General features: G+C 41.6%; 1 protein-coding gene across 1 annotated transcript in view; it reads left to right on the forward strand.

The window, feature by feature from the left end:
* The window catches only part of LOC147150467 (Golgi apparatus protein 1-like), a 37,072-nt gene extending 22,502 nt beyond the window's left edge, over window positions 1–14,570 (forward strand). The window contains exons 12-26 of the mRNA XM_086025897.1: window positions 570–707; window positions 4,533–4,619; window positions 4,710–4,772; window positions 4,926–5,039; window positions 5,488–5,576; window positions 5,919–6,036; window positions 6,127–6,219; window positions 6,295–6,432; window positions 10,346–10,469; window positions 10,542–10,684; window positions 10,780–10,881; window positions 10,942–11,049; window positions 11,249–11,369; window positions 11,468–11,574; window positions 13,329–14,570. Coding sequence (XP_085882023.1) covers window positions 570–707; window positions 4,533–4,619; window positions 4,710–4,772; window positions 4,926–5,039; window positions 5,488–5,576; window positions 5,919–6,036; window positions 6,127–6,219; window positions 6,295–6,432; window positions 10,346–10,469; window positions 10,542–10,684; window positions 10,780–10,881; window positions 10,942–11,049; window positions 11,249–11,369; window positions 11,468–11,574; window positions 13,329–13,496 — 1,713 coding nt within the window. The 3' untranslated portion in view covers window positions 13,497–14,570. The remainder of the gene's footprint in view (window positions 1–569; window positions 708–4,532; window positions 4,620–4,709; window positions 4,773–4,925; window positions 5,040–5,487; window positions 5,577–5,918; window positions 6,037–6,126; window positions 6,220–6,294; window positions 6,433–10,345; window positions 10,470–10,541; window positions 10,685–10,779; window positions 10,882–10,941; window positions 11,050–11,248; window positions 11,370–11,467; window positions 11,575–13,328) is intronic.
* Window positions 14,571–14,981: the final 411 nt, after the last annotated feature.

The following is a 14,981-nucleotide window of genomic DNA, read 5'->3' on the forward strand; positions in this document are numbered from 1 at the left end:
GAATTAGGGTTGGAATGACATTTTAATTTGTTTTGGATAATATGATCTGTGGTACTGTTTTCAGGACTTTTAAGATTTCATAGATAAACTACACCGCCCAGTCTCCCCCCCCCCCAAAAAAAAATAAAACCATGATGTGATGGCATGTTGGCATTATGGTTATTAAACACCACTCAGCCAAAACATTATGACCACTTTCAGAGTATAATGATATTCAATACCACTAATGAGGAATTCAATAATCACTGTATCAAATATGATGCCTTTGCAAAAGTAATTATTCTCATTTCGGATTGACACTTGGCAGAACAATTTTCTTTAAACAAGATGTTTATTATGGTCATAATATTGAGGCAGCTTGGTGCACATTATCATGATCGTCTTTATCAAATATGATGCCTTTGCAAAAGTAATTATTCTCATTTTGGATTGACACTGGCAGAACAATTTTATTTTAACAAGATTTTTATTATGGTTATAATATTGAGGCAGCTTGGTCCACGTTATTTTGGTTATTGGGTATTCCTCTCAGTGTCTTAAAACGATGGTGTGCTTCTGTGTGTCTGCAGTTATCTCGAGACTGTAAAGTGGAGGTTCAGCGAATTCTCCACCAGAGGGCGTTGGATGTGAAACTGGACCCTGAGCTGCAGAAGCGCTGCATGACGGACCTTGGCAAGTGGTGTAGCGAGAAGACCGACACTGGACAGGTCAGACAAGTGACTGTTTAAATCTGATGATGATGCAGGTTGAAGCATAGGCATGTTTAATTCTGTAAGCCTACTTAGTAGGGTTTATTTGGTTTGTTCGTTTCTCATTGCCTACACAGTTACATGCTTGATCAGTGGTTCGCAAATTGTCTTAAGCCAAGACATACTGTATACAGCAGGGGTGTCCAAACTTTTTTCAAAGAGGGCCAGATTTGGTAAGGTGAAAATGCGGGGGGGGGGACCAATATAGCCTGACATTATTTTTTTGACAACACCAATAAATCCAAGCACATTTTAGAAAACCAGTCTGCCTTTTGTTTTTGACTATTAATATTATTTCAATTTCAAGATTCTTAAACATGTCTTTTGGTCCATTTCAAGCATAACATATCACTGGCAAATAAATGTTCACTAAACTTTTAGATTTAAAACAAGGAAATAAGTAAAAGTATTCACCAGTGCAAATTGCAAACATAAATAAAAACTGGCAATTAAATGTTCTCTTAACATTTTAATTTTATGACAGGGAAATATGTTAAATTAACATATACAGTATATATATCATATTTACCAGTACAGGCCAGGGTTAATTTGAAACATAGCATATTGTTGAAAATAAATGTTCAATGAACTTTTAGATTTAAAACAGGGAAGTAGATAACAGTCTCCTTGCAAATGAGGCAGACACAATTGTGTATTTCAGTGAAAAATAGTCCAATTTCCACCTTTCCTTAACACTAGAAGTACGAGAGCAGACATTTTGACTGTTTTCAAACTTTGATGTGTTATTACTCTGTGTGTATATAGATATTAGATGCTCCTGGCCTCTTGACTTTTCCTAATTCTCTATATTTCATTACCATGGTGAAATTTTATTGTATTGAACAATATAAAAATAGTTACTCCATTACTCCTTTAACTACGGCATCCCAACGGCAGTTTTCTATAGCAACCAGCGGTTGCATTGAGAAACGCTGCTGGTCACCATGAACGATTAAAAAAAAAATCGTATATAGTAGAGGAGGCGTTACATCTGCTTCAAAATACTGACCAATCTGAGGTTGAATTGCTCGACTGACACACAGGAGGAGGAGGAGAAGCAGCTTTGTCTTGTGTTGTAAAATAGACTGCATGCCAGACATTCGAAATAAATAAAATAATGAGCTTATGTGGTGCTTGTTGACATAATTCGTCCAAAATAGTTCTGGGGTGCCATTGGGATGGAGTTGTTTTGTGCGCCATACTAAGGATTCACTTCCTCTTCTTTGAAGTGAAGTGCAGTAAAGTTTTTTGGGTCTCCTTTTTTTGGCACCAAACTAATATATTTAATAACAGCTGACCTGCACACAGCGCGAGAGCTGCACGGGCCAATGGCGCTCCACCAATTGTTTCTCATTCATTTATATGACATAATTTACATTAAATTATACTCACAACAGAATTTTAATGAACAAAATACCTTTATTAGACACTCGAGCAGTGAGTAATAATCATAATCATTCATCAATGACGTCATTGCTAGAGCGCACCAGAGCGCATCACGTGAAATTGACGGGTCTCATACTCCATGTAGTGGCAAAATCCTGGTGCTCCTAGTGTTAAATTGTCAGCCCTCACTGTCATCTTTCCCTTTTTTATTCATTCGCCATTTTAGAAACTGTGGGAAAGGGTGACACAGGGTTATGGAGCTGGACAGAGTGTTGCTGCCCTCTTGTGTGTAATGCGAAATTGCATTTAGAGTGTATTTTATACGCATCAACGTCAACGGGGCTACGGACCAGATGTTATTGATTCTATGACAGAGGGTGATCAAATTTGACCGTGGGATGCATTTGGCCTCCGGGCCAGACTCTGGTATTTCGGGTGTCACAAAAAAAAAACGGGAACAATCCAATAAAGCCAAGAGTGATGGAAGAAAATATTTTATTCACAGTAACTGAAACCTTAAAACATGCCATTTAAGATGCAATGATGGAATTTTGATTTTTTTTCTTAATCACATCCTGTAGATGGCGTCCTCCTGTACGAATGCGTTCAAAAATTCAAAATTTTTTGTGTCACTCTGTATTTTAAATAACACTGCAGAAAATATCACAGCACACCACCAAACAAAAATGTCATAAAAAGTATATATACTGATATAATGATGATCTTGTCTCAATTTACTTACAAATTGACTAACTCGGTGTGAAATCTGAGCCTGTTTAGTTGAACACAAACCTGATGTACTCGCAGCAAACCATGCCTTAAGACCCAGATAGACCAAACCGACGTCGGAGGTAGTGAAACGTCGTGGCTTTCTGTTTGGTGTAGTGTCGTAACCCGTCTGTAAGCGTCTTGGAGGCGGTTACGCATGTTGAATCGGCGTCGCCAGTCGTGACATTTGCTCACTCTGATTGGCTGTTAGCTAGCAAATCAGCGCGCGGAGCACCAACGAGAAGTGACAAATGCGGATAAACAGTGAGCACGCCTCCTCTGCTTTAATCTTCTTACAAGTACAAGAGCGAGGGTTGACAATGTAAGTATTTCACAATACCGTGTCAAGAACGTGATGGTTTACTTCGCGTGGGAGTTCATCGTGAGCGAAGAATAGAGCTGAGTGCATTGTTTACGTTTTTATAATCTGCCCCCGGCCAACAGCTTTCTGGTTGGAGTTTTCTAACCATGAGAAATGGTGACTACCGCCGCCAATGGTAAGGAAGGGTATTACATCTTATGCATGCGCAGAAGGTACTTTAATGGTCAGCGTCGCTGTCTGTCATTGCGGTGTATTCCTCCAGCGTGACGTGCCGACAGCCGGCCGGACGTCATAGGGGGTAAGCGTCGGTCGCTGTTGGCCAGCGTCTTTTTGGTCTATCAGGGCCTTTAGTCTGAATGGCAACAAGTGGATACACGGATTCATTGTACATTGTAGAACATATTTAATTGTTGTGCCTGCCTCTGTAGCTCATTTTGATAGATGAACAAAGTTACATTATTTTAAGTAAATTGATCATTTTTGGACAAAGTAAATGAATTTGGATAATTTACCATGGCACCTCTGATGATTTTTCACAGTAGCAATGTGACAAGGAGCCATGCCGCTATCTTGGTGGAATATTCTTTAAAAAACAAACATAACAAAAAAAAACATGTAATTTGCACTCCAAAAATCCCCCATAACAGACAAATTCATGAGAAAACAGTTGCTGACAAAAATACTTGGTCAATTCTATTGCAAACTCTGCTCTTCTCATGAATAATATGTGATTTACTCCATTTAAGTCAAGTTTTTAGGGCAAATGACTCAGTATGAAACATAGTAATTTTAAGTAACACACTTGGCTCACACCTAGGAATTTTGATCCGTATGAGCTTATTTTTTGATATTTTGGGTTGAACCTTGTCACCTAATCGAAGAAGCAAAACAAAATTAAAGTATCGATTGTAGCGGTGGACATCCGTACAACACCAAAGTTGACAGAAAAAAATAGCCTGTAAAATTGCATTCAATTTCAATATATTCCTTGAAAACTGTATGATTTTATAATAGATTTTGGTCAAAGTATGAGCCTTGCAATTCATCCATGGTTGCTTCAAACCAAAATGGTCAACTTCCTGTTCAAATTCTTTGAGACTTTTTTTGTGTCATTTTACGATTGAACTTCTTGTCAATTCATGACACTGGTGTCATGGAATTAAAAAAAATAAATCCTGGAGGCACTACAGAGTGAATTTTGGGGGGGTTGTGTTCGTAACATTAACATACAGTCAATATATTTTCACCAGGATGAAAAAAATGCAATTAATTTGACGATTTTAAGATGTTTGTGTGTTGCTTTTCAGGAGCTTGAGTGTCTGCAGGAACATTTGGAAGACCTTGTGTCTGCCTGCAAGGATGTTGTAGGCAACCTGACCGAATTGGAGTCAGAGGTCAGCAATGTTATTGCTTTGGTAGTACTAAGTGGAGATCATAAATATAACCCTGACATTGTTTCCTTTTCATATTTTTGTCTTACACAGGATATCCAGATAGATGCACTACTAATCAGAGCTTGCGAGCCCATGATCCAGGCCCACTGCCATGTGAGAACATTTCTGCCACTTTCAAACACAAACGCTCCTGTCAGAAACAAACAACCTGCACACACACAAAGTCGAAGTCAGATTTAAATAAAAAAAAATCTAAATAGAATAGGAGAAGGCAATAAGCCATAAACTTTGTGCGTTTGTTCTTAGGACTTGGCTGACAACCAAATCGACACCGGTGACCTTATGGAATGTTTGGTTCAGAACAAACACCAAAAGGAGATGAACGAAAAGTGTTCAGTTGGCGTCACACACTTCCAGCTGGTAAGTTTCTTACGAGATAAAAGGTACTCTAACCGTATCAGCGAGGTTAAAAGGAGTTGCTTCTTTTTCAATTATGTTCTTATTTACAAAAAGCATGTTGGTGGGTGAAGGTGAAGGAGTGGATTAAACATGCCTACAGATTTAAAAAGTCAAATAAAACACGAGGATTGTGAAGCTTTTAAAAACATTTTTCTTTTATAATTTTCAGGTTTATTCTTTTCACAAAAAGAGGGAGTTCTTCACTGTGGTTGCCAAAAACTAACTCATTTGCACTGTTCCACTTGGAAATTGATCCGGTTATACCATAATGTTTAGACTAACTGTTTGAAGAAAAGTGTCCTGAAATAAACAACTGCAATTTGGATACTGAATTACAATACTGACAATGGCATAACATGAGAAAGTTACCACTAAAGCATAAACTCAGTCTTCTTTTTTTCTTGTAAAGATTCAGATGAAGGATTTCCGCTTCTCGTACAAGTTCAAGATGGCTTGTAAGGAAGATGTGCTTCGCTTGTGTCCAAACATCAAAAAGAAGTATGTAATGTTTGGTGCATAGCAATTCTGCTTACTACTTAGTTTTTTTCTCTCTCTCTCTCTGTCTCTGTCTATCTCTTTTTCTCTTTCTCTTTCTCTTTCTCTTTCTCTTTCTCTTTCTCTTTCTCTTTCTCTCTCTCTCTCTCTCTCTCTCTCTGTCTCTCTCTCTCTCTCGCTGTCTGTCTCTCTCTCTCTCTCTCTCTCTCTCTCATTTCAAAGTGTTTTCGACAAATTTTGTCTCACTTTAATTGACTAACTGGAAATTTCCCTCAGGGGATCAAAAAAAGCTTGTTTTATCTCATCTGATTGCAAATCATGAATGATCCTCTGTCTGGCAATCAGAGTGGATGTGGTCATCTGCCTCAGCACAACTGTGAGGAACGACACGCTGCAGGAGGCCAGAGAGCAGCGCGTCTCCCTGAAATGTCGTAAACAGCTGCGTGTGGAGGAGCTAGAAATGGTTGATATGTTTGGGATAGCCTTTCAAAAGTAATTTCTGCTTGTTGAGCCAAATACACATTTCAGCTAACCTTTACAACTCCTCTCCTAGTCGGAGGATATCAGGTTGGAACCAGAGCTGTATGATCCTTGTAAGTCCGACATCAGTCGTCTGTGTCCTAACGTGGCCTTTGGCAATGCTCAGGTAAGATTAGGAACGTTAGATCACCAACAAAGCCTTCAACCCTTCCAAAAACTCGCTCTTCGCCCTCCCCCTCAGATGATTGAGTGTCTGAAGGAGCAGAAGAAGCAGCTGAGTCAGCGCTGCCACCAGCGGATCTTCAAGCTGCAGGAGGCCGAGATGACTGACCCAGAGCTTGACTACCAGCTTATGAGAGTTTGCAAGCAGATGATCAAGGTGAGAAGAAGCAGAATAAAATTCAGTCAGGTCCATAGATATTGGGACACGGACACAATTCTCATCTTTGTGGCTCTAAACACCACCGCAATGGATTTAGAAAAGAAACAAAAGGTTACCGCTAATGTATTTAGTGAGAATGTGACTGTTGGCTCTGGGGTAAATATAGTTTGCATTTTTAAGTTCCTCGACTCCCATACGGGGTGTAGGGGTGTAACGGTTCAAAAAAGTCACGGTTCGGTACATACCTCGTTATGGGGGTCATGGTTCGTTACGGGTTTGGTACAGCAATAAGTCTCAAATACATAAGACTGGGTTTTTTTTTTTTAATTTTGTTTTAACAGAGAGCAAGCTACAATTCAATTTGCTATAAAGCAAAAAACATTCCCTGTTATAAAAGCACAAAATAGAATAAAAACTTGCGCATTAGGGTTGTTCATAAACAATAATAATAATGATAAAAACACAGGAAAACACTCTTTCTTTGTATGGATAGAATGAGGTTGCAGATAAAGTCAGGTAGCACTTACCAACTAGTAACTTGAACTTCATTATAAGAGCAGCAGAGGACAGCTCATGCTCCACCACGGCTCGGCTCTTGTGCGATTATATATGACAGGGACCACGGACTTGCTAATATGCGCCTGGGATGGAACATTGTAACGGGGTTCCAGCATGTTTAATAAGCGTTTGAAGCCCGGCTGATAGACTAAAGCATATGGACGCATATATGTTGCTATGTATATGCCGATTGCTTCAGTAATTACTCGGCTCTGTTTGTTTTCACTTTTCCAGGCTGCTTGAAAGTAGCGGGGATAAGTTGTTGGTGTTGAGCGTGATGCATTCATTAGCCTCGGAAACAACACAACTCGACAAAACACAAATTCGACCACCGCACAGATAGCCCAATTCGTTACAGCATGTTTGAAGTGTTACATGCAACATACCGCACGGAGGTCAAACTGCGCACACACAGTTGAACAACAAATGTGGCGGTCGCTTGGTCTCAGGCATTGACTTTTTTTTTTCTCCCATCAGACGCATTCGTCGTATGACTGCGTGCACCGAACCGTGAAGCCCGCACCGAGATGGTACGGGACGAATACAAAAACCGTTACACCCCTATGGGGAGGGGTGAAAATTTGATCAAATGGGGCCCAAGAACCTTCTAAAGAACATCCTTTTTTTCACACGTGCAAATTTGAACATTAGCACGTAGCTACCGTTTGGCTAAAGTATTCGTTGCAGGGCTCCAGAATGCCCCTAAATAGTGGCATTTTGCCCCTAAAATTTAAGACAGTATGACTACATTTTTCATGCAGTCGCACGTGTGACCACGTATACGTATGTGTGATTTTTTTTTTTTTTTTTTTTTTTTAATTTTTGAATATTTTGTGTTCCTGACAAACTTCTGCTCCACTCTTCTGCCTATGTATCAGTAATTGAGTGGAAATGTGAATATTTACTTTGCAGGTCAATTTGTGATGTTTATGTGCACTTCTAAGTTTTTAACTTGCGCCCCTAAAATTTCAGGTTAGGGGCCAATGTGCTCCTGTTAAAAAAAAACAAAGAATAGTCTGGTGCCTGCCCCTGAGTTGACACCAAGTGAAAATAAATGTTTGACACGTGTGTGTTCTTACAACCCCAATTCCATTGACGTTGGAACGTTGTGTAAAATCAGGCCCCTCATCATCATCTTCGGCATCAGCATATCCGATAATATTACGGCAGTTCTCCTTTGCACACTTAGAAAGTTCTGCAGATGGCACATTGTTCCTTAAACATGTTCACACGGTGGCGTTGCTGCATCTGATTTTCCTGCAAGTAACGGAAAAATCGTCTATCTCAAGGACACTTTGCGGTGCAGGTGAGAGCGTCGTCCACTCAATGAAGTGGTTGTCATTCTTTACCTTCCATCCATGCTGAGAAGGATGGGGAATGGTTGGAGTAGCTTCTAGATCTCTCCTGTATATGGCTGGAAATTCCAAACAATTAACAACAGTAGTATCAAATATGTATGGTATATGGTACTGGTAAGTTTGTAAGCAGCATGCATTTTATTTTCAAAACATATTACAAAACAATACCAATGACCACAGAACACGTTATATTGACTGTTAAGATTTTTTATCAGACATGCTATGTCTGAACTGCACACAAGTTTAACATTACTACTACCTTTTGGATGCTTGCTCTTTGTACAGAATGTTACCTTTCAGTAAGGCCCATTTTGTGGATGCATGTAGCGCAGCACATTGGGCACTTACATCATTGATGACCAAACATCTATACATTGACAATACCATTTTTTTCCCTTAATCAATGCTTTAATTTATACACTTGACAAGCAATGAAAAAATGAAGTCATTGGGACTTAATCATTTTGTCAACCATATTGTCAACCTCATGATTCTGCTTCCTTACAATTTGATGGTTACATTATTTTTCTGATTAACAATTTAGCGTCTACATGTTGCTACACCTGCTCTGTTGATGTGCAATCCAGGTTTGTCCTGTTTGGGGGGCACGGCAATCTGAGATTTTGTCGAAAGGAAAACAATGTTGTAGCGGGCTTCATTCACCTCAGTAGTGTGCCCCCCCAAAAAAAACTCCAGTGATGCCATCATCTGCCAAGATCAAAACTGTGTAATTTCGGCCTGACTGCCCGAAACGTTGCCACTGAAGTACAAATTCTATAAAACGAGCCCATGTCTTGCTTTGCATGTCATTATAGTGCATTTCTTTGCAGGTGAAATACACACACAGCAACGTTTCTCACAATATTCTTTGTCGCTGAGTTGGCTATCTTGCATGTTTTGTAGTTTTTTTTGTTGTTGTTTGTTTTATTGTGCTACGCGATCGCAGGTAGAACAGAGCTTCTCATTGGTCAAGAAAGATATCGCTATTTTAGCGGCATCTCTGAGTGGCTAGGCCGGACAGTTAATTTTAAAGCGAAATAACTAAATTGTAAAATAATGTTTCTACCATGTAAAAAGCAAAGGTAGTTAAGTTATATAATTTTTCTAATATTTTAATAAAGGTTTGACTCCCAACCCTTTACTGCTTCATCAAACGACATGATAAATCCACAGGGCCCACGGGCTAACCAAAGAGGTTGTTTTTTTTTAAAGAAAACCGAAAAAAAAAAGTGGAATATTATGCAGTGGCCAAGTTGATCACCTGACCTCAATCCAATTGAGCATGCATTTCGCTTGCTGAAGGAAAAAAAATGCCCCAAGAACAGGCAGGAACTGCAAAGACAGTAGAGGTCTGGTAGAGCATGACCAAGGATGAAATTCAGCGTCTGGTGATATCTACACGATCCTGACTTCAGGGTAGGTATTAGAAACTGAATGTTTGATTTATGATTGTTAATTTGTTCAGTTACCGTTACTTTTTTCTCTTTAAATAGTGGAAGGCATATAGGCAAACTGTTGTAATCCCTACACCGTTCACCCGATTTTGGATGGAAATACCCTCGAATTAAAGATGAGAGTCTGCACTTAAAGCATCTTGTTCGTTTCATTTCAAACCCGTTGTGGTCGATGAGAATTGTCCATGTTCCAATGTAAAATTATACTCAGCAATATCACCAAAGGTGGCCAAATACTCACACTCTGTACTTGTGTACTCTTTGTAATTGTGTTGAAAAAATAGAATAAATAAAGGCCGGTAAAATTAGGACACAAACCCCTTTTACCGGAGTAAAAGGAAAAAAGTACAGACTTCGAAAAAGGGGGGAAAAAAAAAATCCTGTTTAATATTTACATGACTTGTTTTAATAACTTGAAAACAGAAAAAAAATCTCTGCATACAAATTGATTCACGTACACTGCTTATCTGAAAAATCCACTGGAGAACAGAATCCACTTTGTACTTCTGACCACTGAATATCACAAACTCTCTTCTACAGAGATTCTGCACTGAAGCCGATGCCAGAAATGTTCTCCAGTGCCTGAAACAGAACAAGAACAGCGAGCTGATGGATCCAAAGTGCAAACAGATGATCACCAAGAGACAGATCACACAGAACACAGGTAGAGATGCACAACGTGTGTGAGTCTCATTTGAAGGATGGGACTCAAATCCGCATTGACGCCCCCCTCCAGACTTCAGGTTGAACCCAGTGTTAAGGAAAGCTTGCCGAGCTGATATCCCCAAATTCTGCCATTCCATCCTGAACAAGGCGAGCGACGACAACGAGCTGGAGGGTCAGGTGATCGCCTGCCTCAAACTCAAATATGCCGATCAGGTCAGTCCTATAATCCGACAGCTCCAGTCGCCTTCGTAGGGCAAAACCAGACTTTCCCATCGTCTCCTCGCCTGTCATGTGCCGGTTCGCTTTAGAGGTTGTCTCCAGACTGTGAAGACCAGATCCGAGTTATTCTCCAGGAGTCGGCGCTGGACTACAGGCTGGACCCGCAGCTGCAGATGCACTGCTCAGATGAGGTACACTGGACTTTTTTGTTCCCAGGTTCCCTTTTTTTGTAATTGCGCTTCCTCCCCCAGATCTCCCGGCTGTGTGCAGAGGAGGCAGCTGCTCAGGAGCAGACTGGTCAGGTAGAAGAGTGTCTGAAAGTCAACCTGCTCAAAATCAAACAGGAAGCCTGTAAAAAGGTACATTTATGTATCATTGACAAAAAAAAAAAAATCACAATATTTGATAGCCTTGAGTTTTGAAAAAAAAAAAAAATCATTATAAAAGGGTCTACTACACTACTCTAAAGCTATTTGCGGGTCAACATTATTATTCAGAACTGTTGAAGAATGTTTGTGCTTTGGATTCTTCTAACTGATTTGTTCTGCGTGTGTGCAGGAGGTCTTGAACATGCTGAAGGAGAGTAAAGCCGACATCTTTGTGGACCCAGTCCTCCACACAGCCTGTGCCTTGGACCTCAAACATCACTGTGCAGCCATCACACCTGGAAGGGGAAGACGTGGGTGATTTCCCACGTTGCATTGCACTTTTTACTTGGAATATCCAAAACTGCATTTGATGAGGACCTGTGGTGTTGTTTTCCTTTTCACCACGCAGAGATGTCATGTCTGATGGAGGCATTGCAGGACAAGCGCGTTCGCCTGCAGCCCGAGTGTAAGAAAAGACTTCAGGACCGCATCGACATGTGGAGCTATGCGGCGAAGGTAACTGCTAGAAGGAGCCATTTTCATCTTTCATCAGGACAGGAAACTAAGTCAGATATGGCTGAACAGTTTTATAAAATGATGTACTGTGGTTTGTGGACCATTAGGTGGGTGCCAATTACAGTATTGGTTCAAACACGTTAATGCTTCTTTTTGACATCGATGCATACCAGTACTCATCATCATTGATATTGGTGCATATGAATCCGTGGGAGTGTGAGGTATGAACTTTGATTAAGGTGAAAACAACACGATCGCGACCATGTCAAGTTGCTTCCTAGTAGCCAGTTGACATGGGCACCAGATGAACTTGCGCCCTCGCCGGGGGATTTATTTAGATCTGCAAGTACAAATCCTGCACCCGTGAAAGTGTGAAACTTCAGGGCTGAACGATTTTAGGAAAAAAATTGTTTTGCAAATTTTCTGGCAGATATTGCGGTTTCGTTTTGATTTGCGATTTTCCACAAATGAAGCTTCAGTGCATTTACAACATACATTTACAAATATGACAGAAAATGACATCACAACATGAAATACATTAAAACTATTACCGGTACTTTAATATTACAAGTACACTAAAGAGGTTTTGTGAGGGAGGCCGTCCTTTTTCACGGTTTTTAAAAGGGTTCAAGTAAGGCAAGACCTACTGCACTACGTGCAAAGAAATCCCGTTCCACCTTCCGGCGTCTCAGCAGTCCACCATTAACACTGTGTATAGTGGAGATGGGGTGCTTCTGACCTCAACTCGGGACGTTGTGAGTCGGTGGGGAGGATACTTCAAAGATCTCCTCAATTCCACCGACACGCCTTCCACTGAGGAAGCAGAGCCTGGACACTCCGAGGTGGGCTCTCCTATCTCCGGGGTTAAGTAACCGAGGTAGTTAAAAAGCTCCTCGGTGGCAAAGATGGATGAGATCCGCCCGGAGTTCCTCAAGTCTCTATGTTGTAAGGCTGTCCCGGTTGACACGCCTCGACGACATCACATGGACATCGGGGACAGTGCTTCTGGATTAGCACGAAGGGGAGACCGGAGGGTGTGTTCCAATTACAGAGGAATCACACTCCTCAGCCCCCTTGGTAAAGTCTATTTAGGGGCGCTGGAGAGGAGGACCCACCGGCCGGGAAGTCCAATCTCGGATTCAGGAGGAGCAATGCGGTTTTCGTCCCGGCCGTCGAACAGTGGACCAGCTCTACACCCTCAGCGGGTTCCTCGAGGGTGCGTTCACGTTGGGCAGAAATGCTGGTCGTCAACCATGTTGGTGTCGTCAAGGAGAGCGCTGTGCATCAGCCACTTTTGTCACCGGACCAGCTTTTGGGGGTGACAGTGTGGGCAGGTGTGTCCAGTTGCTACAGAACTGCCCTACACTTGGGGACAAGTCCATTCTACCTGAATAACATCATGAATCCAGTGATTGTGCCACTACATGAACAACACAGGCCTCATTTCATCTTCATGGGCGACTCCGTTACCTTAGCCCTGAGCAGTTGCGATATCATTTTCAGTCGACAAGAAGGGCAAAATGGCCCCCTGAGATGGCTAAAAATGGGTGGATTCATTCTTATTCCACAAGCGCAATATTAACCAGAATGCCATGTTTCAAATATATTCTTGAATCAAATCTTTAAGTTCATCCATGAGGTCGGTGAGTCGTGGGGGAAAGAATGAGCGCCAAAACAACCACCGGTGCTCATTGGGGGACCGCGGCAAAATGCGTGTGGTGTAACTGGAGCTGCTGCTCTTTTGTGTCCTGTAGGTGGCGCCAGCAGAGGGCTTATCAGATCTGGCCGTGCAGGTGATGACCTCGCCCTCGAAGAACTACATCCTGCTCATGATCGCGCTGAGCCTGTGCGTCCTCTTCGTGCTGGGGCTGCTGTGCGGTCGACTCACCAAGCGCGTGACGAGGGAACTGAAGGACCGGTAGAAGCCCGGGAGCTCCGTCATCTGCTTCGGCCCTTTGTCCTTGTCCTCTTTCCTCCTCAGTCTGTCACCAGCCAACACGCCCAGCGCCAACACCAGTGCCCGCATGTGCTCCTCCTCTTTTTGAAGCTTTGTTCTAATATTGCCCAACACAGATTGTCTCACCAAATCAAAGCGTTTTTTTTCAGTGGTGATTCTCCGGCCAAACCTCACATGCCCCGCCCTCCACCCCCCTCGTTTTCTTGAGGATGTTTTTGTTGTTGTTGTTGTTGTTGTTGTTGTTTTCTGAGTTGGCCATGAGATGAACCAGTATCAAAAAAGAGCACTGCTAGTGGCGTGACTGAGGACCACTGAGGTTAGGACACCTTTTCCCTCGTTCTTGGTCATGTTAAATGAAGACTTGGAGCATGCAGCGCCTCATTTCTATTGAAGAGACGTCAAACGGCAGCCTGAGATGTTGAGGCAAACTTTCAGACATTTTGCTGTTGCTTTCAACCAATTTCGGATGATGAGTCCCGTCCTCTTTCCTCGTGTACAGGATCTGCTTTGGCTCGCCGCGTGAGGCTAACACTCACATGGGTCAAACTGCTCACCGTGATCATGCCAATTCATATTTTGATTTTATTTCAATGCCTTTTTTTTTTGTATTGTTGATTGTTTTCGAGAAGATTTGCATTTGTCAAGCCAAACAATGCAGTATAAAGTCTACATAAACAGTGCAGATAGGGGTTACTGCATTTAATATCTACTGTATTTAATATGTGATCACTGGAGTGGAAGTCAAAATTGTTTGGGGGTGTTGAGACTTGTTTCCGCATAGTTTCCTACCTTCAAGCCTTGTCAGTCAACAACTGGCTTAGCACATCTGTCAGCGTTGCTTCATGGATTTATTATTCTTCTGCAGATTTATGACCCAATTTCATAAAGTGAAAGTCAACCCAAACTTATATATATTTTTTTAATTGCTATGCAAGCCCACTAGTTGAAACAAGGAATTCTGATAAAGATTACGTTTGTGGGATAAGAGTTAATCAACCCGTTTTTAGCCATCTCCGGGGGCGGCCATTTTGTCACTTCTGTCGACTGAAAATGACGTGACAGTTGCTCAGGGCTCAGGTAACCACCAGTCACGGCTGACCTGTTTTCTGAAGCTGAGTCGTGATTGGGCGTTACCTGAGCCCCGAGCATTTGTGATGTCATTTTCAGTCGACAGAAGTGACAAAATGGCCGCCTCCTGAGATCGATAAAAAGGGGTGGATTTTGCTGGCTAATTCATATTTCAGAAACGCAATATTAATCAGAATGCCGTGTTTCAACTCGTGGGCCTGCTGGGAACATCTTCTAGAAAAAAATATGTTTGTGTTGGCTTCCCCTTTAAAGATTGTTTCCTATTGTCAATTGTAAAAAAACACCCCAAATATGTAACATTTACTCCATAATGAGGAAAAACAATGGTTGTCATAATCATGTCTCGTAATGATTAGCCTCT

This window comes from Filicampus tigris, chromosome 3 (genome assembly GCF_054856515.1).
Source record: "Filicampus tigris isolate MCC_2025a chromosome 3, RoL_Ftig_1.0, whole genome shotgun sequence".
Lineage (NCBI taxonomy): Eukaryota > Metazoa > Chordata > Actinopteri > Syngnathiformes > Syngnathidae > Filicampus > Filicampus tigris.